Raw genomic sequence first — 24,587 nt, 5'->3', positions numbered from 1 at the left:
CGTCTGTGGATTCTCCCCAGGAAATACACCACATTAAAATGGTTCATAAATGAGGCTCAGGAGTATATTCTGTATCTCATCCAAAATATAAGGAGTGGGGGATCAATTATAACAGCAGTTGTAGGAGAAACCGTTGACAATTGATTAAAAAAAAAATGTGTCCAGTCAATTCTGACCTATGGTGACCCCATGTACTACAGAGTAGAACTACTCCATAACTTTCTGGGTTGTGATCTTTACTGAATCAGATCGCCAGGCCTTTTCTCCGAGGTATGGTTGGATAGGTTTGAACAGCCAACCTTAGTATTCCAGCGTAAAAGGTTTGGACCATCCCGGGACCTCTTGTAAAAGAGAAGACTTAGATTTAAACGGGCTCCTTCCAAAAGACAATAAGGCTGTGCCTGGAGGCAAGAGCATTTCAGCCACTAAAAAGGCGGAGCCAAGGGAAATTCGTATCTCCAGACTGCCATTAAACATTCCCCATTAAAGTGGAATAAAGAAAAAAAAATCTTTTTTTTTCTTTTTTATACCAAATAACCTAAGGTGCCCTAACAGAACACAAGATAGAGTATCCTGGGCACAGGAATTCAAGGACGCCCTTTAACACTCAGGCATGCAGTGGGAAATTTCTAATCTGGCATCTGGTTTACTGGCAGGGTTCATGTGAGCCTACAGAGCTGACATCTGGCCCTTGCTGCTCCTACCTCCTCCAAAAGAAACACAGTTACTTGTCTACCATAGGTTTCAAAAAGTGCTAGACTTCCGGCTTTAGTGGGGTAGCTGTCATCGGGCCCGGGTCTGCCTCCATTTTTACCACGGGAGGTCACGTGTATCCCTAAATATTCTTGCCCTCAGTCCCAGCGCCAGGAGAAGGGATGACGCGGCCCTCCCTAACCGCAGCTGCGTGACAGCCCTTCCTTAGCGGCTGTGACAGCTCTCGTTCCGCAAGAGTGACCTAGAAAGTTACAAGCGCACTCCAGGCGCAGTCTCCTCCAGCGGCCGCCCCACCCTTCCAGCAGGCAGGCCCAGATAAAGGCGGGACGGCCAGAGTTCACGGAGCGTTCGGTGTGCGCCTCGCCCGGCGTTTGTCTTGAGAGACACGGGACTCGGTCCTCAAGCCCAGGAAGGCCTCCAGGTGCGCTAGCGTCGGTGCAAGGCTCGGGAACCTGTCCAGGCGCTCCTGTCGCGCTAGAACCGGTACCGGAGAGCCCCGCGCCGTCGCCCCGCCGCCATGAGCGGCCCCCTGCGGCCGGGCCCGAGCATCTGGCGGCGGGCGGCCTCCGTGGTGCTGGCAGCGGGCCGGCCGCTCCGGGGCCCCACCGACCCGTCGGCGCCCGCCGCGGGCTTCCGGCTGCTGCTTCTCCGGCGCTCTCCGAGCCAGAGCTTCCTGCCCCAAGCGCACGTCTTCCCGGGCGGCGTGCTGGACGCGGCCGACAGCTCGGCTGACTGGCGGCGTCTATTCGAGCCGCACCATGGGCCGCCGCGCTTCGGCCTGAGCCCAGCATCGCCCCCGCGCGCCGCCTTCCCGGCTCCGCCAGGCGACGGGCCCGACGCCACCGGCAGCGACTCCGCGGCGCTCCCGGATGACGTCGCCTTGCGCATCTGTGCCATCCGCGAGGCCTTCGAGGAGGCGGGCGTGCTGCTGCTGCGGGCCCGCGGCGCCCCGCCGCCCCCTGTCCCGGCGCCGGGGCAGGGGCCAGAGCCCTGCTGCGCCCTCGCGCCGCTGCCCGACCTGGACGCTTGGCGCGCCCGCGTCCGCAGCGACGCGCGCCACTTCCTGCATCTGTGCGCGCACCTGGACTGCACGCCCGACATCTGGGCGCTGCACGACTGGAGCGCCTGGCTGACGCCGTTCTGGAGGCCCGGCGGCAGTCGCTTCGACACCGCCTTCTTCTTGTGCTGCCTGCGCGAGCCGCCGGCCGCCTGCCCGGACATGGCCGAGGTGGTGGACTGCCAGGTAGTGCGTCCTCACGGCGGGCAGTGGGGAGCGACCGGAATTTTAGAATAAGTACCCGGCCGGGGGCAGAGGTCCACCCAGATCTCCAGACGGGCTGATCCCAGAGAGGTTTAACTTCCCCAGGGTCGTATAGTCAATAAATGACCTATTAGGGTTGGGATCGAAGCCAAAACCAAAAACCAAACCCCTTTGCAGTCCAGTCGATTCCGACTCACAGGGACCGTATAGGACAGGGTAGAACCGCCCCATAAGGTTTCCAAGGAGCGCTTGGTGGATTTGAACTGATGACCTTCTGGTCAGCAGCCAAGTTCTTAACCAGTACACCACCAGGGTTTCCAGCGGTCAGGAACAAAGCCATGACCTCGGCGAAACGCTCTCGGATTTCCCCCACTTCACAGTCATTAAGGCTTTGACTCTTGTCTCCCCACGCTGATCTAGGCCCTGTCCTGAGCACTTGACAAGTATTAACTCATTTAATCCCCATAGCAGCTTTATGAGGTGGTAGTGGTTGTGTGCCGTCGAGTCGATTCCGACTCATAGTGATCTATAGGACAGACTAGAACTGCCCCATAGGGTTTCCTAGGCTGTAAATGTTTACGAGATCGCCAGGTCTTTTCGCCTGCGGAGCAGATGTTGGGTACCAACCTCTGAGCTGTTAACCATTAGGACACCAGGGCTCCTCACTTGAGGAGGTAGGTACTGTAATTAGCATCTGGCTAGGAATCCCCTCGAAGGCACTGGGTTTAGACTCCCTAGGGGAGCTCCGGTTGCGCAGTTGTTAAGCGCTCAGCTGCTAGCCAAAAGGTCTGCAGTTGAAATCCACCAGCCGCTCCTTTGAAACCCTAGGGGACAGTTCTGCTCTGTCCTATAGGGTCGCTATGAATCGGAATCAACTCGACGACAACACGTTTGGTTTTTGGTTTGGTTACTGGCTTATTAACTGTACCTCTCTGTGGTTGCTCTAGGGTTTGTAATATACACCTTTTATTTCATATAGTGTTACAACAATGTTCTTTCATTGTATGCCTCCTGTCCTTTATGCCATTGTCATGCATTTGACTTTTACTTTTTTATAAACCCCCTAATACTGTCATTATTTTTGCTTTAGACAGTGAATCACCTAAAGAGAGTGAAAAAAAAAGTCTTATGTGTTTACCTACGTATTTGCCATTTTTAGTACTTTCCATTTCTTTGTGTAGACCTAAATTTATATCTGGTATCGTGCCTGAAGACTTCCTTGCTCATTCTTGTAGTGCAGATATCCCTGCAACGAATCCTCTCAGTTTTCTTTGTCTGAAAAGACTTCGTTTTGCCTTCATTTTTAAAAGATAGCTTGGCTGAGCAGAATTCTAGGTTGACAGTTGTTACTTAAAGGTGTTGCTCTGTTATCTTCTGGTTTCCATATTTTCTGATGAAACGTCTATGATTCTTGTATTTTTTCCTTTGTATATATAATGTTTTTTTTTTTGGTGGCTGGTGTGAAGATTTTCTCTTAATCATTGGTTTTTACCAATTTGATTATGATGTTCATTGGTTTAAGAAAACCAAAAAGATTTGTTCATTATTTCTTTAAATATTTTTCTTGCTTCTCTGTTTTTCTGGGACTCCAATTACACATATGTTGAACAACGTCTTAGTGTCCTACAGGTCACTGGTGCTTTATTTTTTTAATCTTTTTTTCTCTCCTTCATTTTTTTAGAGATTCTATTGCTATGTCTTTAGGTTCTTTTTCTTTTCTTATGTAGTATTCAATAGACTGTAAATGCCATTGTGTGTATTTTTCATTTCAGGCATTTTTCCTCTGTAAGTTCCCTTTAGTTCCTTTTTACATTTTTTCACTGATATTGTTCATGTTTTCTTTTCCATCTATGAACATAACCAAAAAAAACCCAACGCCATTGAGTCGATTCCAGCTCATAGAGACCCTATAAGGATCTTATCTTTAACGGTGGTTTTAATGCCCTTTTCTACTATTCCATCTCTGTCATTTTTGCACCTATTTCTATTGGCTGATTTTTTTCCTAGTTATGGGTCATCTTTTCCTGCTTTGTCATATGTCTAACAATTTTTGGTTAGATGTCGGATATTGTGATTCTATGTTGTTGAGTGTTGGATTTTGTCATAGTCCTTTAAGGAGTGTTAGACTTTTCCTGGCAGTCAGTTAAGCTTAAACCTCTGAGTCAAAATCAAATCAATGACACCTAACAAAAACAACAATTGCAAATTAACTTGATCTTTTTGAGATTTGTTTTTAAGGTATTTTGTTCCCTTTATTCTAGGGCTGATTCTCTGCACTGCTAACCTGTGACGCTTCTGGGATCTACCGAATGCCTCTTATATTCAACAGGTCTCCCATTGTGATTCGAGAGAATTAAAAAAAATTCCTGACCTTAGGCAAGCTCTGGGAATTGTCTTGTAGCTCCTAGGTAATTGTTCTTTCCTCAGAAATCATTTTTTTCCAGTCTTCTATGGTTTTACCTTATGCACGCATAGACTTGTGTTTATAAAGTTGGGCCTATAAGCTTGCCTAGAGTCATCCAAGGCAGAAATCTTCCATTTCAACTTCTTTGTCTTGGAAGTAGGCATCAGTTTCCCCCAGTGTAAGTGGATATTTAGTAAACCACTTAAGGAAAGACCTTTTTGGATTATTCCATATTCATTGAATCATCTTTTTTTTTATCTAAATATCTATGGGAAGAGAGTTTGGGAAGAGCACATCGCAGCAGGGAGGCCAGTTGAGATAAATGGGCAAATTCTGCATGGTTGATGCCCTACAGAGTTCTTTCTCCCAGGTCTGTAGAGTGAGCCATGCCTCTTGACCTTCCTGCAAGCTCCCATGGCATCTGATTCTTCACCCCATTGTAACATGTGACACACATACTGCATTTTGGTCACTGAGAGAGCTTTGTCTTGTTCACTGCTGTGCTCCTAGGGCCTTAGCCAAAGCACTCATTTGTGGGAGCAGCAAATGGGCACCAACTTCTCAGCCTGCTATCATGAATTGACCCTTCAGAGTCTTCCTTTAGGAGTGACCAGAACCACCTTGTGACCTTTTTGGGATCTACTGAATGCCTGCTATATTCAAAAAGTTCTCTCCATTGTGGTTCAAAGTAATTAAAAAAATCTCTGGCCTTAGGTGAGCTCCCGGAACTGTCTTATAGCTTCTGGGTGATTGTTCTTTCCTCAGAAATGCCCCCTCAGCATCTCCTGCCTTTTATGATGGACAATTTTCCTAGGTCAACTCTTGGTGATATCTCCTGGTTTATTTACCACTTCCCAGGATTGGTGTCCCAGTAATCAACTTTTTAAAGGGATCAACCCAGCTGTCTCTATAGAATCTTTTCATGTTTTTCAGAAGGACCTAGAAACATCTTCAATTAGATCTTAACTACTGAATCTAACGATCTCAGATTTCATGTTGTCTATGGAATAAACCTCAGGAAATTCTACCTTTGTTTTCCATAGTGGTTATCGCCGTCAGAAGCAACTGAAAGTTTCCTATCAGAAGAAATTTGGTTGGCACCGCCACAGTTCTATGAAATAAGAAGACTAGAAAATTTTGCTTCTCTCTCAGACTTGCACAAATTTTGTTTGGATCATGCATCAGAAGGGAGGGAAAGATGGCTGCCGATCATGTTATTAACTACAGATGGGACACTCCACCTTTTGCCAGGTAAATTACTGAAGCATCAAGGCTTTCTGTTAATATTTCCATTTAAGGCACCGAGCTGTGTAACAGTATTGCCCAGCACGAAGACATGAATTTCAGCTTGCACCCCCCCCCAAAAAAAAGTATTAATTAACTAAGATCAAAGTTTATAAAATAATCATAGTATTTTTAATAACCAGGAAATCTGAATAATGTCACTTTACAGGCGCACACACGTGCATATATGTAAATGTATTTCTGGACTATTACGAAGTTCTTTCTCATACATTATCTCTTTTTTACATTTTAACTTTGAATTAAAAAGAACCTGTAAGTTGTCAACTTACTGGAATTATAGAGACTTTGTTGGTGGTCAGTTGTTAAGTGAGCATGGGATGGAGCGTCTGTGGTAGTTTATAGCAGGGCTTTGTGACCTGTCTGACTTCATGGCTACCTGTCTTAGTGCCTCAGAATAGTGATAAGACTTATTATTCAACCTATACGAGGACAATCCAGCAGTTTTGAAGTATAAATGATAATTTCTCTAATTTAAACATAAAATTATCAGAGTAGCCCACATCGAAATACCTAAAGTATATGGATATCAAGACCAATATCGGTAACAATTGAATAGGATAAAGACAGTCATGAACAGTGTAAAAGTTATAGTTCTTGATGAAGACCTACTAGTCAGAAATGCTCATGTTGTCAAAGAAAATACAGGGCTGGGTGGTAGGAGGTAGGGCAGTAGGGGAGAAAAATAATAAAAATACAAGAAAAAAATTGATAAGCTCATCAAATTGGGTTTATTTAACAACTATTTCCGTTCCAAACACATGAACTAGATAAAATACTGATTTGTATGTCACCAAAATATTGGAATGTTTAGTAAATTAATGCTTTATGGAATTAAAATGTTATTATTTTTCAGGAGATGAACTCTACTTGGAAGATTCAGACCATTTAGAAAATAATTTATCCACTGAGAAAAAAATTGAAGACATCATGAAGGAAGGCAAGAAATTTCACCGAGTAGTGATACACGATCGCCATCTCTACAGCGTCCATGTGACCATTCAGCCAAAGTGCAAACATGTTTACCCAAAGACCTATGTGGCCAGGAAGAGCCAGATGTAGAGTGTGCCTTTGTTGGAAGATGGCCTATTTGAAGCACTCCCAATGAATGAGAGTTGACTAAAAAAAAAGCTGCTTGAAACTTAAGGAGATTTGTGCCTGTGAAAGTTATAGCACATTCTTGTATCAAATGTATTACTGAACTCTCTTGCTTAGTTTATTCCTTAAACTTTGCAGTGTACCACAACTATAAAGTATTAACGACCTTGTTACCAAAATGAGAAAAAATTTCACTAGTTTCTTTTTCTGTATTGTTTTTATTATCATGAAAGTTTAAATCAGATGCTCTTCTGTCATTCTTTTGGTAATTGTCGGGTGTATCAGCACCGGCTCTGTGCTGAGAAGGTTGATTCATGAGTTCCTTAGGCTTTCTGCTGGAAGTGAGCGATGAATCCGATGGTGAACAGTAGACTGAGGTGACTCCAAGTGATAATGTCATTGTTTTCCTGTTATATCTTTAGCTTTGATGATTAAGTACGATACTGTTTAAAACCAAATATAATACGTTGAGAGGGAAGTCAACGTGTGGCTCAATAATTCTGTATCAAATCATTTGTGACAGTCACAGAAATAATTCTTATTTATATATGGGCTCTGAAGATTCCAGCCTCTAAAAAAAATCATTCACAGATGTACTATAGATGCCTGAAAGATTAAAAACTTTTGAAGTAGAAGTTTGTAGTAGAACTCCTGATTGTGAATGTGGAAATCAATTAAATTATAGGAAGTAAACCTCAGTAACTATTACTGAATAAGAGTATATCTGTATTTTCGGAATATAATACTGAATAATATTGTTAAAAAGCTCTGCAAATGTTAAAAAAAAAATCACAATTTTAACCTATTAAAACCTTTTTAATAAAAGTGATTTGATTCAGTAGTCTCAGACTATATTGTCATAAACAGGAATTGGCTATGGGAAGAATGGGGAAAAATGAGAGGAAGTGTTGCCAGAGCTTCTATGCCTTTAATTAAACAAGGTTCTTGCCTCTCACTGGTCAAGAATGAGCAGGTAAGGCACGAAGAGTTTTCCACACGAGCAAAGCTTTATTGAAGAGGCTTGCAAGCAGAGATGAGGAGGGCCTAAGCTATGCTCACCCCCGTCTCACAGAACAAAGGACTTACATGGGATTTTAAAAATTCTTGAGCAGGAAAAAGATTCATGTTTATTCAGAGGCATAGGTGGGGTTCTCCGGCAAGTACCCCGTTTTGGGCAGGGATAGGTTACCTGAGTTGCGCGTTTAGCGGCTTTCTAAGATGGCTCCTTCCCGGAGGCCTCTAGGATTTGTAGCAGGACTTATTATGGGGTGTTGCACCTACACAGGCTCTCGCCCTCCTGAGTGTGATTCCCTGCTGTGGCTGCAGCCCCTCACTGCCCCTGATGGAAGGTCACATAGCAGTCACAGGTGGATGTTCTGCACATGTCCCTGAGCCTGGTTTCATCCGGCTGCTTCTGAAAGACAACTTTAAAGAAGTTTGTGGGCCGTTTTCTGATACCCTGCCCCATTGTTCTGGAGAATGGCTTTGTTTCTGTGCCCTGACCCATTCCGTTACTTTGTTTTCAAATTTGGGAGACCCTCTGTTCCCTGTCTTAGAAGGAGTCAGTAGCTGCAGTTTTGTTTGTGAAAATAGAAAAATAACTGTTCAAATATTTTTCAATGCAAAAGTGCTTAGTACAAGTAGAAACAGAATGATCACTTTTCAAATCAATCAGAAACAAAAGCATAATCCCTGAAGCCAAAGATAAAAAGCAATGGAATTGGCAGCAAAGCATAAAAAGCGGAAAGCTTAAAATGATTGAAAGTAGGACCAGTTATCAGCCATGACAATACATAAAAATGTGTTAAATTTATTAAAGAAAAAGGATCTCAGAGTAAATATTTCAAAACCCAATTATAAATTGTTTCAAACAATTCTACAGAAAGGCTAAAAAAAGATTAAGCAGAGATACACAGGGAAACACAAAGCAGGAAACCAAACCCCTTGCTGTCGAGTCCATTCCTACTCATAGCAACCCTATAGGACAGAGTAGAACTACCTCATAGGGTTCCCAAGGAGTGGCTAGTGGATTCCAACTGCTGACATTTTAGTTGGCAGCTGTAGCTCACTGTAGCTCTTAATCACAGGTGAAGTAGAATTCAAGATATAAAGCAATTGTGAAAGAACACTCTAAAACTGAGGTGCTTGGCATAACTAAAATGGCTGACACCAGTCTTAGCTGGACTCCATTTTGTCCTAGGCCCCGCTTCTGCTTTTTAGAGTACATGACCTATGACTACACTCTTGACCAAAACAACTTGTTCTGCGACATTTTGATGTGGCCCGACAAGATTGTTGCTGGAGCCAACTCTGGAACTCAGGAAGCTGTGGCTAAGGTTGAGTACCCCAGCCAACAGAAATTCTTGATAAAAGAACCTTACGGAGCGTGTTGAATGTCAACCAATCAAACATACCCCCATACTCTTTCCCCACCTTGTACAAAGTTCTGATAAAAGACATGTGGTTATGTTCCCTCTTCAGAACGCCGTTTTGAACTTTCATTTGGGTGCTGCCCAATTTGCAAATCTTTCAATCTGAGTAAAACTCTTCTTTTACAGAAATACTGTTTTATTTTTAACACAATAAATGAAAAAAAGATCAATTTTATTTTGATAGTGTACCATTCAAAATGAAGATTTGAGAATCTTCTTACAGTGAATAACAACACTAAGATAGGAAAAAAATACGTTGGAAATACAAGGATAATCTGATAGATGTATAACAGAGAGAACCATGAACAAGGCATTCTGTGATGGGCATATTAAGTTCGTAGAAGATAACTGAGGTGTCTGGGAAAAACATTTGGGTTGAATGCCATATACACAGTATCCACCGTCTCTCAATTGATGTAAAATGCATAAGAAATAAAGCAAGAGTTCTCTTTTTAAAATCAACTGGCAAAACGGTCAAGCCAGCTTTTGAGTCAAACTTGCTTTTCAGCCTTTTTTTGTAAAAACGAGAATATTTTTAAAACTTAGGACAGTGCAGACTGCTTTTTACAACTGATAATTTGAAATATGTGCGGGGGAGGAGGGCTCTGGGAGGGAGGGAAGGAAGAATGTCCTTCTGGTGCCCATTCCTAAGAATTATGCCAGTTCTTTAAAACTCGGATCAATGGCTCTCTTCTCCCCCACCCCACCCCAGCTGGCCACAGGCACACTGACAGGAGAGATGGGTCTGAGCATGACTGGACGTCCTGCTGTCCAGGACTCCCTCTCCTTGAGACAGAGAAGAGATCGGGCTGACTGAATTAAATAAGGGCTACATCTCAAGGCCCTGTGTGCTTGACCAGCTATAAATAAATCTAAACCTAAGCGCAGACTACCATATAACTTTTGCTGCTGGTACCCAAGAACTACTTGTGATTAACAAACTGGGTGTTTAGACAAGATAAGGGGCTACATTTCAAGGCCCTGTGTGCTTAACCAGCTAAACCTTCTGAGTTGTTTTTCAAGGCCTCACCAGGTGCAGAGCATGCGCAGTAAAGATCAATATAGACTATGAACGACCTTCCACACGAGACAAACATGAGAAGGGACTCCTCGCTGGAGCTCGAACCAAGATCCAGAAGCATCACGCATGCACAAATCCCAGAATAAGTCCTGCTCAACATCCCAGCAGCCTTGTGACAGACTCCATCTTGGTTCCATTAACCTCTGCGAGGAAGTCTATCTTAAATTCTAACTGCGCGCATTTAATGTTCCTAATTCCTCTCCTTCTCCTAGAAATCTCCACCCCTCTAATGAATAAAGATAATGCCTTTTTCCCGCCTAAGAACTTTTATAAGCCCTACGGAATCCTTTGTTCAGTGAGAGAATGGAGGCTGGTGTAGGTGAAAACCCCTCTCCCTCTCTCCCTCGTGAGCCTTTTACTTTCTTTCTGTCCCTAATAAACCTTTGTTTGTGTGGAACCTCTGAGCCTCTCCTGGTCATTCTTGGTCAGAAGAAGGTAAGAACCTAGGCAGAGCTTAGTCTTGAGCTGGGAAGCCCTGCCCTGCAACATCCTGACATTCCTAACGCTTTGCCTTCTCTTCCTTTGCCCCTTCTCTTGGGGATTGAAAAATGCTTTTGGGTGGGGAACAAAACATATAAAAATTAAAAAAATAATAAAACAACACTTCCTGCAGGCCACTTGTAGAACCAGAATATCATTTCCCATGGCAGGAGACACTCTAATATTCTAACAGCCTCTGGTCACCCATGGTGCCTGAAAGAGCAGGTTTGCTCATGGCAGCCTTAGAAGTAATTGTTGGTTGTTTGCTATGCTGGGACCTGGCCATATTTGTGACTGAACAGTATTAAATCTTCCTTGCATTACTGGATTAAGGCTTAGAGCCTACTTGGCCATGCTGTTGTTAGGTGCCATAGAATCAGTTTGAACTCATAGCCAACTATGCACAACAGAATGAAACACTGCCCAGTACTGCGCCATCCTCACAGTTGTTGCATTGTTTGAGCCCATTGTTACAGCCACCATGTCAATCCATCTCGTTGAGGGTCTTCCTCTTTTTAGCTGAACTTTTACCTTACCAAGCATGGTGTCCTTCTCTAGGGCGTGGTCCCTCCTGATGTCATATCCAAAGTATGTGAGACAAAGTCTCGCCATCCTCACTTCTAAGGAGCATTCTGGGTGTACTTCTTCCAAAACAGAGTTGTGCATTCTTCTCACAGTCCATAGTATATTCAGTATTCTTCACCAACACCATAATTCAAACACATCAATTCTTCTTAATTGTCCAGCTTTCCCATGCATATGACGCGATTGAAAATATCATGGCTTGGGTCAAGCGCACCTTATTCCTCGAAGCGATATCTTCGCTTTTTAACACTTTAAAGAGGTCTTTTGCAACAGATTTGCCCAATGCAACACATTGTTTGATTTCATGGCTGCTGCTTACATGGGCATTGATTGTGGATGCAAGTAAAATGAAATCCTTGACAACTTCAATCTTTTCTCCGTTTATCATGATGTTGTCGGTCCAGTGGTGAGGATTTTTGTTTTCTTTGTGTTGAAGTGTAATCCCTACTGAAGGCTTTAGTCTTTGATCTTCATCAGCAAATGCATTAAGTCCTCTTCACCTTCGACAAGCAAGGTTGTGCCATCTACGTGTCATAAGTTGTTAATGAGTCTTCCTCCAACCCTGATGCCCCATTCTTCTTCATATAGTCCAGCTTCTCGGATTATTTGCTCAGCATACAGATCGAAAAAATATGGTGAAAGGATACAACCCTGATGCACACCTTTCCTGACTTTAAAGCATGTGGTATCCCCTTGTTCTGTTCAAACGACGCTTCTTGACCTATGTTCAGGTTCCTCATGAGCACAACTAAATGTTCCGGAATTCCCATTCTTCTCAATGTTATCCATAATTTGTTATGATCCACACAGTCAAATGCCTTAGCACAGTCAATAAAACACAGGCAAACATTTTTCTGATATTCTCTGCTTTCAGCCAGGATCCTTCTGACATCAGCAATGATATCCCTTGTTCCATGTCCTCTTCTGAATCTGGCCTGAATTTCTGGCAGTTCCCGTTGATGCACTGCTGTAACCCTTTTAAAATTATCTTCGGCAAACTTTTACTTTCGTGTGATATTAATGATACTGTTTGACAATTTCTGCATTCTTTTGGATCCCCTTTCTTTGGATTGGGCATAAATATGGATCTCTTCTAGTCATTTGGCCAGGTAGCTGTCTTCCATTTTTCTTGGCATAGGCGAGTGAGCCCCTCCAGCGCTGTATCTGTTTGTTGAAACATCTCAATTGGTATTCTGTCAATTCTGGAACCTTGTTTTTCACCAATGCCTTCAGTGCAGCTTACTCTTCTTCTTTCAGTACCATTGGTTCTTGATCATATGCCACTTCCTGAAACGGTTAAATGTCAATCAATCCTTTTTGGTGCAGTGACTGTGTATGCCTTCCATTTTCTTTTGATGCTTCCTGCGTTGTTCAATATTTTGTCCATAGAATCCTTCAATATTGCAACTTGAGGCTTGAGTTTTTTTTCCTCCGGTTCTTTCAGCTTGAGAAATGCTGAACCCTTTGAAATCTTCTGTTCAGCTCTTTTACATCATCATTTTTTTCCATTTACTTTATTACTCTATGTTCAAGAGCAAGTTTCAGAGTCTCCTCTGACCTCCATTTTGGTCTTTTTCTTTCTTTCCTGTCTTTTTAATGACCCTTTGCTCTCTTCATGTATGATGTCCTTGATGTCATCCCACTTCGCCATAATTTAACATTTTAAAAATTTATGCTGCATTTTACTTGGTAGCATTTTATTTGGGATTTCAGCACCTATATTGATGAGTCTGTAGTTTCCTGTGTTGTCTTGTATCGGTACTGGCCTTATGAAAATGCAGAGAGTCCTTTTATCCTTTTCTATTGTGGAGTGGAGTTTAAAAAAAAAAATTCCCTCGAGTAGGAGGGCGGGCAGGTATGTTTACAATTACAGTAGAATGCTGACCATCTTCAGTCTCAAGGGGCTGGGTGGCTGGAGCCCCAAGGCAGTTAGCTACCAAGGCAGAAGTCTCAAGTGTTCATCCCAGTGTGACGTGTAAATATTTCAATTTTCTGTTTGACCCATACTGTGAAAAAGTTTGGAATCATCACAGGAAAAATACATACTCATACTAAAAGCAGGGAGAAGGCTGTATCTTTTTGCATACTTAGAAACCTCCCTGGCACTGTCTGTTTAAATTAGATACTGTCACTTCCTTACTTTTTGACAAAGTCTCCTGCTTTCAGGTGAGCTGGCCCTGCCAGGTGCCTTCATTGGGTTGAGGCCTGGCTAGTTCAATTTCAGCTACAGGTGAACATCATGTACTGTAGCAGCTGTGTTTTCTCCTGAGTGGAAATCAGCACATCCATCCCCTTGGACCACCCAGTCTGAGACTTGAAGCACGTGATGCTTATGTGATCCCGTGAAATGAAACTTCCTTTTTTTCCTTGTTTATGTGAGCATTGTTTCCTAGATATATAAATCCATGAATTCCACGTTCTCTCTGAACTAACTGGTACAATCTTTTTACCACATTTTTGGTTTCCTTGCTAGCAAATTAGCACACTTTGACATAAGCTGTTGCCATCAAGTCAATTCTGACTCACAGCGGCCCCATAGAACAAAGTAGAACTGCCACATAGGGTTTCCAAGGCTGTCAATCTACAGAAGAAGAGCAGATTGCCACGTCTTTCTACCATGGAGCGGCTGGTGGGTTTGAACCAACAACCCTTCTGTCAGCAGCTGGGTGTGAAACCATCGCACCATCAGGGCTGCTTTTTCACACTTTAACATGTGCTTTTTTTTTTTTTTAGAAATTTTTGCTTTTTGACAATTGAAATATTAAAGAATTCAGATGTAAAACCATCTGGGCCCAGAACCTTTTTTTTTTAATCTGTGGTTCCTTTCATTTTCCCCCCAAAAAGGTCAAGGATTTATTTATTAATTTTTAATAATTTATGTGATTTTTTGTTGTTAAGACTATACACAGCAAAAACGTATCCCGATTCAAGTTTCTATATGTGTAATTCAGTGTCGTTGACTACATTCTTTAAGTTGTGCAAGCATTCTCACCCTCCTTTTCTGGGTTGTTCCTTCCCCTATTAAAATAAACTCCTAGCTGGCCCCTAAGTTTCCTATCTAATCTTTCGAGTTGCTGTTATCATTTTGATCCCATCTAAGCAGTTCTTAAAAAAAGCATGTTTAAGGCAGACATTCTTTACTAGTTAAACTATTGTTTTTAAGAAGACTTTAGGGAATATTTTTGGTTTACGGTTTAAAGATGATCTCGGGGCAATAGTTTCAGGGGTTCATCCACCCTCCATGGCTCCAGAAAATCTGGATTCCATGAGAATTCTGTTCTGCATTTCCTACTTTTGATCAGGATTCTTCCAGAGAACCTTTAACCAAAATGGTCAGTAATGGTAGACAGGCACCATCCATTTCTTTTTGGTCTCATGGCAAAAGGGGTAGTTGTTTGGGAGGCAATTAAACCACACATTCCACATTCCTATTCCTCCTATTCCTATTCCTGAGTTTCCTTCTTCCACTGTTGCTCCAGGGGAATAAGAGACCAACACCTAATAGCGTGTTCAGTGCTCCTGTGCTACCTCCTAGTTCTCTGCATAGTGCCTAGGGTCTTAAAAGTTTGTAAGTGGTTCCTTCAATATGTAAGCAAATTTTCCTGCTTTGTTCTTGTTTGTTGGCTTATGTCTTAGAGATCCTTGAGATAGTAATAAAGGCTTCCTCGAGTGCTTCTTGGGTACCCTTTATTTCATATACTGTGATCTTGTTTAATTCTGACGACTCTGAGTCCCATTGTTTTATGAGAAAACAAGTGGCTTAGAAGTGTTCAAAGCAAAGTATAGAGAACCCTGTGCTGTCTCAAAGTACAAATACAATAAAATATATGTTGGGGCAGAACCTGCCCCCTGTGGTGGTGACAGGAATGCCCATGACAGACTCCGGAAGCCTCACCAGTTGAGGGCCAGTTGGTAGGAAAACCAGAACAAAGAGCTGTTTCAGAAGGAGGTATACCACGAGGTCCAAGACCTGGGGACCCCTCCTCACCACTAGTTCTGCGAGCAAAACTTGGATATTTATTGAAGTCTAACCCGTAAGCAAGCAGCCCTGGTGGTGCAGTGGTTAAGCACTGCCTAACTGAAAAGGGAAACCCTGGCGGCCTAGTGGTTAAGTGCTCTGGCTGCTAACCAAAAGGTCAGCAGTTTGAATCCACCTGCCACTCACCAGTCACTCCTTGGAAAATCTATGGGGCAGTTCTACCCTGCCCTAGAAGGTCGGTACGAGTCAGATGGACTCGACAGCAACGGGAACGGAGTACTAACTTGAAGATCAGGGGCAAGAACCCACCAGCTGCTCCAGGGGAGAAAAGATCTGGCGATGTGCTCCCGCAAAGATTACTGCCTATAAAACCCTATGGGGCAGTTCTACTCTGTCCTGTAGAACGCTGAGCCAGGATTGCATGGCACACAATAACAACCCAACAGCATCAATCTGTGAGCTCTCAAGGAATGGAGGAAGCTGGCCAAGAGAGAGGCTCAGGGCAGAGACCTGGTAGTCAAAATTATAACAAGCTTATTCAGACTGGCAGGAAACCCTGGTGGCGTAGTGGTTAAGCGCTACGGCAGATTATTATTATTTTTTTTTTAATTCAGACTGGAGGGCCGACTTGCCTCTCCGCGGTGGATAAAACCCAGGCTCGGCTTTGAGGTGGTCCTGGGGGCCGGAGCGAAACAATTACCTGGCACCGCCCACTGACGCTCTGCAGCTGGCCCCGGGCGCGGGTACCACATGCGCCTCCCTGCGTGCTCCTCCCCGCCCCCTGCTCCTCCGGGCCGCTCGGGGGCGCTGTGCACGGGCCGGCCGTTGTCGGGCCGTTGGGCGCGCCACGTGCTTTTTGGAAGCCTCGATGCTAGCGCCTGGCCGGGGCGGGGCCGTTGTGTGCGCGCGGCAGGCGGGGGAAGGCGGGCGAGGTCTCGGGCGCGCCACGGGTGGCGTCGAGGCTGGAGGACGGAGCGCGTCCGCCTGCGGGTGCGTGGCGGCCGGGACTGCGGGGCCGGGTGGCCCGGAGCTGGGCGCGCGGGTGACCGCGGCGGTGACTGGGGGAGAGGAGGTCGGAGCCGCGTCCTGGCGGCGGCGCAGCCACGGCGCGGCCCTTGCGGAGGGCGGAGGCGCTAGTCTCTCCAGGGCGCGCGGACGGCGCTGGAAGCGACTTCATTCCCCGCCAGAAGTTCACTCCGCGTGAGTGGAGAGGGAAGCGCCGGAGGCGGCGCGGTCGGCCGGCCCCGCTACCGTGCGCGTCTTCTCGGCTGGTCCGCGGGTCAGGCAGGAAGGCGCCGGCGAAGATGCTCGAGGTCCTGGTGCTGAAGGTGAGCGAGCGCGACACCCTGGGGACCGCGTCCTCCGACCCATCTCCCCCACGCCCACTCCGGGCGGAAGCCCAAAAACCCGGAGATGGAGCTGCGTTCAAGTTTATTGCAGATAAAGAACAAACTTTTTTTTTTAAGTGTGTCTCACGTAGTGCATGGGTCAAACGTATACAGATTATTTTTTGTTATCAGAAACTTTGTTATCGCTACTTGCGTGTCCTGCAGGTATGTACGTGTTTACAAAATCTGGCAACCTTATGGAGAGCGACCGACGCTAACCCGTTGCCCCCCTACCCACCCCCGCCTTGGGACTGCTTTGGGTGAGGGCCCCCTCGCGCCCCGGGTTTCCCGTTTCCCTCCCCCAAAGTGGGCCCTGTCTAGGTGGGCTCCTGCCCCAGGACTGGGGCGGGGGTGACCTGTATCTATCTCCCAGACCTCACCTGGCGCACTCCTGGTGGGGACCTCTGCCTCCTCGTGCCCCTTCTCCCTACCACGGGGGTCCGCTCAGTTAGGTCTGGGCCCCGCGGGCTCTTCGGGGCGCCGGTCCTCTGACCCGGGGGTGGGGAAGTGGCTCGCCGCCCATCGTGCCTCCTGGGCGCTCCCCTGGACAAAACGCTTTTTCGGTTTTGAGTCTGGGGAGGGCTCACGGGTGATGCTGGGGACTGGGGAGGCGTGGTGTGTTCACGATGTTACTTGGAAGTTTCCGAACCAGAGCAGGAGGGCGGTTTGGATTGTTAGTAAAAGGAAACGTAAGTCACTTAAAAAAAAAAAAGTCATTTCAGTGGGCAGAGGAGAGGGCCATAGCAAATGGTAGGATATTTTAAACCAACCTTCGTTCTCGTATTTATGTCTTCCGTACTTTGTGAATAAAAATGCACATACGTTTGGAACAGCTGAATCTTACAGCGGATTTACTCTTGAGACTTTTGAGGTCTAGCTAGCTCCATTTCACCCATTAGGTGCTTCCATCAGGCCTAACTACTGATAGTGTATTTCTCCTATAACCAGGTGGGGCTCTTCCGGGGCTACCCTATCCTGCCGTAGACAGGAATTTGGCAGGATGACTGGACTCACTGCCTTGTGCTTGGGAACTTCTCCCCCTTTGGCTGGACACAGGGACCCCTTGTTCCCTTTTATATCTACCCCGTCAGCCCTGCCACTAGGTCCAGCTCTTGACCTGTTTATCCTCTGAGCAAATCCCCTGTTCATATATAGGAGTTTTTCTCTATGTGTAGTCCTCCAAATTGTAGCTTTTGCATGGATTAAATATTTTTTGGATGGTATCTTAGTTATCTAGTACTGCTATACAACAGAAATGCCACAAGTGGATGGCTTTAAAAAACGAATTTTTTCTCTTGACGGTTTAGGAGGCTAGAAGTCTGAATTCAGAATGGTTCTTGTCTAGCAGACTGGTGAATTGAAGTCAGCCAGACACAGAGTTGGGAGAACAGAAAGGTTTATTCACAGTTTGCAAACTGGGAGACAGCTGGGGTCTGGTGACCTAAGGCTGCCAGCTCCCTGAACTAGGACAGGTTTGCTCCTTATGTAGGGAGTGACATACACATGCATGAACAGTGAGGGGAGGATCTTCAGTCTTGTGATGTGTGCCCAGTGTGCATAATTTTAGTGAATGGATTTTTGTGCTTGGCTCTAAAAATACTGGGGACACCCCTGAAAAAATGGTGAGGGCTCCCTACTGCCATCCCAGGAAGGTCATATAGGGGGTAGATTGAAAGCAAGCCTGGGCCTCCACCTCAGGTGAAGTGGTGTAAAAGTTGTAACAGAAATGTAGCAAGAGTAGACTTTTTTGAAAAACAACTACTATGGGATGGTTAATAACCCTTTCATGACTGCCTGCTTCCAGAGCGCCAGCTCTATGGGAAAGCTTTTACTCTCTGTCGGAAGGTCCTTGTCTCTTCACCTTCTGTTTCCTGGTTCATTGGAGATCTCCATATGCCTCAGCATCTCTCTTCCCCCATATCTGCTTCTCTTGTACCTTTGGTTGACTGTTTAAGACAGGCATTTGTCAAGAATCTGTTAGCTCACTTAGAGACGGTTACCGTCATTCTAAGGTATATGATTTTGTGGCTCTACTTTTAGATCCTGCATTGATTTGTTTCGCTTGTGTTTTTACAGATTGAAGATCCAGGATGCTTCTGGGTTATTATGAAAGGATACAGTCCCTTTTTAGATCATGAAATGGACTATCAAAAACTAAATAGTGCCATGAATGACTTCTATAGCAGCAAGTATCAGGATATAAAAATAAAACCATTGATGTTGGAAGAAGGGCAGGTATGTATCTAAATGTGCATTAAACGCTGTTTTAAGATACTCCTCAGAATGTGAATATTTTGACAACTAAGATAACCAGAGCTTTTAGAGTATTTTAGTTGCTTGTAGTCATTGCATTGTACTAGGTTCTTTTGGTTGCACAAGTTTCAGGCAGTTCATTGGAGTTTTTGTGTAAGGTCTGTGTGGGGTGGTGAGGTGGAATCTCATCTAAATGCATCCTAGATCTGGGAGCCAGGGGATTACTCTAGGTGAAGTACAGGTGTAGGGACCTCAGCACAGAGCACAGGGATCTTCAATCTAGGGCTGACACCTACCTTTTGGTTGCTGTCCTGACTTTGGCCAACTCATGCTTCTTTATTTCTCTGATTTATATCATGGCCCTCTTTCCTTCCTTTCCATTGCCTGGTTCTTTGCATGGAGCAGTCATATTTCCAATGAGTTTCAATGTTTCTGATAGTGTTGTAGAAAAATGTGTGAACTCTGTATGAAGGAAACTAATCATTAGTAGTAACACTGTATTTTTTCCTACACCATTGACTTGTTGAGAAAACACAACCAGGGAAACTGTCCTTCTGAAATTGCTCCACATTTTGGACAGCCTGATGGCTTCCACACAATGGTGTTGAAGGTCTACCCCCTCTGCTTTCTGTGGACAGATGGGAAAATGTGAAGCTTGGGTTAGGTTTAGTATCACTTTTTTTGTTGTTGTTGTTGCAAGAATGGGTGGTGCAGTGAACTTCATGTTATATTGACTTGAGAGACACTTTTGGGGACTTTGTTTTGAGTACTTTGGTCGTGTTATCATGAGGGGCTGGTCCCTGGAGAAGGACATCATCCTTGGTAAAGTAGAGGGTCAGCAAAAAGAGCAAGACCCTCAAGGAGATGGATTGACCCAGGAACTGCAACAGTGGGTTTCAGTATAGCAATGATTGTGAGAATGGTGCTGGACCAAGCAGTGTTTCGTTCTGTTGTGCATAGGGCCCCTTTGAGTCAGAACCAACTCGACAGCACCTAAGAAGATCGACCAGAGGGTTCAGATGGTGACAACTCAGTCCCTCCTTTGTGGCACTGACGATTAGCTTTTCATGTAACAACTTTACCACTGTTCAAATCAGGTCTTTTTTTCAAGCTCATAAAATGGTTTTTCTCATTCTTGCTGCATTCATGAGCAGAAATTCTGTGTAGAACTTTGCTTCATCTATGAAGACAATGTAGTTACCCTGTAATAATCGTACTGGAAAGGTGGAAAAATGGCTTGATTCTTCCCGTTAGCAATTTCCAGTGTAGCGACCTGTGCCTATCTCCTGTGGTATCAAGAGTTTTTTTTTTTCCCCCGTCTTTTTTTTTTTTTTTTAGTATTGTGGTCTTGTGAACTTATGGCTTTTGATATATTCATCAGTTACATGCAGTGTACTTTTGATGCTTAAAATTGTTTCATCTTCGGCTAGTGGAAGCCCTTACATAACACAATTTCAGAGTTGATCAGTCATGTAAATTATTAATTATCCATAGCATCCCTACAAGGTGCCAGCACTTTAGCATTGTCTTAGCTATGTAGTGCTGCTGTAATAGAAATACCAGAAGTGGATGGCTTTAACAAACAAGTTTATTCTCTTCACAGTTGGAGGCTAGAAGTCCAAATTCAGGGCACCGGCTCTAGGGGAAGGCTTTCTCTGTCTGTCGGCTCTGGGGGAAGGTCCTTGTTATCAGTTTTCCCTAGGTCTAGGAGCTTCTCAGGACAGGGACCCCAGGTCCAAAGGACTGGTTGCTCCAGGCTCTTCTTTTTTGGTGGTAGGAGGTCCCCCTCCTCCCTGTTTGCTTCTCTTTTATATTTCAAATGATATTTATTCAAGGTACAACCTAGTTGTGTAGATTGAGTCCTGCCTCGTTAGCATTATTAAAAAAAAAAAAGAAACTCAGCTGTCAAGTCGATTCCAACCCGTAGATTCCAACCCATAGAGACCATATAGGACAGAGTAGAACTGCCCCATAGGGTTTCCAAGGAGTGGTTGGTGCATTTGAACTGCCACCCTTTTGGTAGCTCTTAACGGCTTTGCCACCAGGACTCCCGTTAACGTCATAGAGGTTAGGATTTACAACACATAGGATAATCACATCGGATGACAAAATGGTGGAAAACCACACAATAACAAGAATCCTGGCCTAGCCCAGTTGACACGCATTTTTGGGGGACAAAATTCAATCCATAACAAGCATCAAACAAATACTCTGCATCCTTTATCAGAATTTCTTTTGAATCGTTTGAGTTTTGGATTATTTGAGGTTCTTACGAATCCATCCTTTGCAGAATTGGCTGCCTTGTATTTTCCAATTTAAATTTCTAAGAGGAAGACTCTCCACTGGCTGCCTTCTTCCCTCTTTGGGTACAGTTCTCCCCATTGGACCCCGTTATAAATCTGTGGTCAGCATATGGTTCGCTTGTCTCTGGATTGCCAGTCAGGTCGTCTGTGTCCTGGAGGTCTTTGGTACATTCAGGGTGCCAGGGGCTGTCACTTCAGCTAATAGGCATTTAGTTACTCAGTTATTCAACAAGTAGCGTTTGGAGACTTCATATATGTCAGGCAGTGTTATAGGTGATGGGGATATGGCATTAAACAAAATGGACAGAAATCCACCATCCTGGAGCTGATACCCAGCTACGGAAGACGATAAACGAATGTTGGTATTGTTAGGTGCCATCCAGTCGGCTCTGACTCATAGTGACCCTGTGTACTACAGAACAAAACACTGCCTGGTTCTGCGCCATGCGCACAGTTGTTATGCTTGAGCCCATTGTTGCAGCCACTGTGTCACTCCATCTCGTTGAGGGTCTTTCTCTTTTGACCTTTTACTTTACCAAGCATGATGTCCTCCTGATAACATGTCCAAAGTGTGTGAAATGTAGTCTTGCCATCCTCGGTTGTAAGGAGCATTCTTGCTGTACTTCTTCCAAAACAGTTTTGTTTGTCTTTTGGTAGCCCGTAGTATATTCAGTATTTTTCACCAACGCCACAGTTCAAAGGTGTCAGTTCTTTCTTGGTCTTCCTTCATTGTCCAGCTTTCACATGGTTATGATGTGATTGAAAATACCATGGCCTGGGTCAGGCGCACTTCAGTCTTCAAGGTGACATCTTTGGTTTTCAACCCTTTAGAGAGGTCTTTCACAGCGGATTTGCCCAGTGCGATGCATCTTTCGATTTCTTAACTGCCGCTTCCGTGGGTGTTGATTGTGGATCCAGTAAAATGAAATCCTTGACAGCTTCAGTCTTTTCCCTGCTTATCATGATACTGCTTATTGGTCCAGTTGTAAGGATATTTGTTTTCTTTATGTTGAGGTGTAATCCATACTGAAGGCTGTGGTCTTTGATGGTCGGTAAGTGCTTTAAGTCCTCTTGCTTTCAGCAAGCAAGGTTGTGTCATCTGCATAATGCAGGTTGTTAATGAGTCTTCCTCCAATGCTGATGCCATGTTCTTCTTCATAATAGTCCACCTTCTCAGATTATTCGCTCAGCATACAGAGTGAATAAGTATGGTGAAAGGATACAACCCTGACACACACCTTTCCTGACTTTAACCACACAGCATCCCCTTGTTCTGTTCAAACAGCTGCCTCTTGATCTTGTACAGTTTCCTCATGAGCACAGTTAAGTGTTCTGGAATTCCCATTCTTTGCAGTGTTATCCATAATTTATTATGATCCACACAGTTGAATGCCTTTGCATAGTCAATAAAACACAGGTAAACATCCTTCTGGTATTCTTTGCTTTCAGCCGGGATCCTTCTGACATTAGCAGTGATATCCCTGGTTCCACGTGCTCTTCTGAATGGAGCCTGAATTTCTGGCAGCTCCTTGTAGATACACAGCTGCAGCCACTTTTGAATGATCTTCGGCAAAATTTTACTTTCGTGTGGTATTAATGATACAGTTCGATAAGTTCCACATTCTGTAGGATCACCTTTCTTGGGAATAGGCATAAATACGGATCTCTTTCAGTCACTTGGCCAAGTACTGTCTTCCAGATTTCTTGGCACAGATAAGTGGGCACTTGCAGCGCTGCATCCATCTGTTGAAACATCTCAGTTGATATTCCATGAATTCCTGGAGTCTTGTTTTTTGCTGATGCTTTCAGTGCAGCTTGGACTTCTTCCTTCAGTACCAGTGGTTCCTGATCATATGTTAACTCTTGAAATGGTTGAATGCTGACCAGTTCTTTTGACTCTGTGTATTCCTTCCATCTCTTTTTGATGCTCCCTGCATCATTTAATGTTTTCCCCATGGAATCTTTCACTATTGCAACTCAAGGCTTGAATTTTTTCTTCAGTTCTTTTCAGCTTGAGAAATGCTGTGTGTTCTTCCCTTTTGGTTTTCTATCTCTAGCTTTTTGCACATGCCATTACGTACTTTGTCTTCTCAAGCCACACTTTGAAATCTTCTGTTTAGTTCCTTTACTTCATTCTTTCTTCCTTTTGTTTTAGCTGCTCAGTGGTCAAGAGAACGTTTCAGAGTCTGTTCTGGCATCCATTTTGTACTTTTCTTTCTTTCCTGTCTTTTTGATGACCTCTTGATGTCTTCACGGATGATGCCTTTGATGTCATTCCACAGCTCATCTGGTCTTCAATAGTCAGTGTTTAGTGCGTCAGATCTATTCCTGAGGTGGTTTCTAAATCCTGGTGGAATATACTCAGGGTCCTACTTGAGCTCTCATGGACTTGTTCTATTTTTCTTCAGGTTCAGCTTGAACTTGCGAATGAGCAATTGATGGTCCATTCCGCATTTGGCCCTGGCCTTGTTCTGGCTGATGATACTGAGGTTTTCCATTGTCTCTTTCCACAGATGTAGTCGATTTGATTCCTGTGTATTCCATCTGGTGAGGTCCACGTGTATAGTCACTGTTTGTGTTGGTGAAAAAAGTTATTTGCAATGAAAAAGTTGTTGGTCTTGCAAAACTCTGTCATGAAATCTCCGGCATCGTTTCCATCACCAAGGCTATATTTTCCAATTACTCATCCTTTTAATACACCTTAGAGGATGGTAACAGGCGCAGAAAGTAGGACAGGGAGTACCAGCCTGGGGCTGCATTTCAAATTGGTCAGGCACATGATTGACAACCGTTGGTAGGCTTTGTTCTCTGACATAAGAAGGTAAAGCGATGCCTTTTCCTTATTTTACTTTGTTAAAATTGTTTTTAGTTGAGGGATTAAAGCAATTTTAAAAAGAAAAACAGTGAATTAGAATTCAGGTGACTTGTGTAGTTACCGAGGCTCATTTACAGACAAGCAGTGTTTAGCTTGGGCAGGTCCAGCCTCTTTGCTTCTCCTTCCCGTAGAGTAGAATGTCAGCTAAGGTGATCTTAGGAGAATACCTTTCAGTTCTCTCATTTTTAAGACTACAGATGTTAATACTGAAGTTAAAAAAAAAAAATAACTTTCCTTTTTATTTTGTAGGTTTGCGTGGTTTATTGTCAGGAGCTGAAGTGCTGGTGCAGGGCTGTTATTAAGTCAATCATGTCTTCGGCCGACCACTATCTGGCAGAATGTTTCCTTGTTGATTTTGCCAAGTACATCCCAGTAAAATCTAAAAAGTGCGTATGTATTTACTTTGCCTCACACTCTGTAAGAAGACAAATA

The 24,587-nt window shown here is 44.3% G+C and overlaps 2 protein-coding genes across 7 annotated transcripts in view; both read left to right on the top strand.

Annotated features, from left to right (window-relative positions):
* Positions 1-833: 833 nt before the first annotated feature.
* Positions 834-6,958, top strand: NUDT19 (nudix hydrolase 19). Its single transcript, XM_003416332.4, has 3 exons — positions 834-1,957; positions 5,423-5,630; positions 6,538-6,958. The coding sequence occupies exons 1-3, from the start codon at positions 1,232-1,234 to the stop codon at positions 6,741-6,743; spliced, it is 1,140 nt and encodes a 379-aa protein (XP_003416380.2). The 5' UTR covers positions 834-1,231; the 3' UTR covers positions 6,744-6,958.
* A 9,545-nt stretch (positions 6,959-16,503) lies between these two features.
* TDRD12 (tudor domain containing 12) overlaps positions 16,504-24,587 on the top strand; it is a 119,604-nt gene continuing 111,520 nt past the window's right edge. For all 6 annotated transcript variants that reach the window (XR_002787310.2, XM_010596104.3, XM_010596103.3 and 3 more), the window contains exons 1-3: positions 16,504-16,664; positions 18,801-18,959; positions 24,405-24,541. Coding sequence is in view for 5 of the 6 variants with exons in the window: in XM_010596104.3 (XP_010594406.2) it covers positions 16,641-16,664; positions 18,801-18,959; positions 24,405-24,541 (320 nt within the window). In the remaining variant the exon portion in view is untranslated. The remainder of the gene's footprint in view (positions 16,665-18,800; positions 18,960-24,404; positions 24,542-24,587) is intronic.

This window comes from Loxodonta africana, chromosome 21 (genome assembly GCF_030014295.1).
Source record: "Loxodonta africana isolate mLoxAfr1 chromosome 21, mLoxAfr1.hap2, whole genome shotgun sequence".
In the NCBI taxonomy this organism is placed as follows: Eukaryota; Metazoa; Chordata; class Mammalia; order Proboscidea; family Elephantidae; genus Loxodonta; species Loxodonta africana.
Note: the sequence above shows the minus strand (reverse complement) of the source record. Positions and strands in the feature narration are given on the sequence as shown.

Excerpts from the sequence above, each read along its gene's own strand:
- NUDT19 (XM_003416332.4), top strand. The coding sequence starts at position 1,232 with ATGAGCGGCCCCCTGCGGCCGGGCCCGAGCATCTGGCGGCGGGCGGCC. Across the intron at positions 1,958-5,422 it reads CCGAGGTGGTGGACTGCCAG|TGGTTATCGCCGTCAGAAGC; the intron begins GTAGTGCGTCCT and ends TGTTTTCCATAG. Across the intron at positions 5,631-6,537 it reads GACACTCCACCTTTTGCCAG|GAGATGAACTCTACTTGGAA; the intron begins GTAAATTACTGA and ends ATTATTTTTCAG.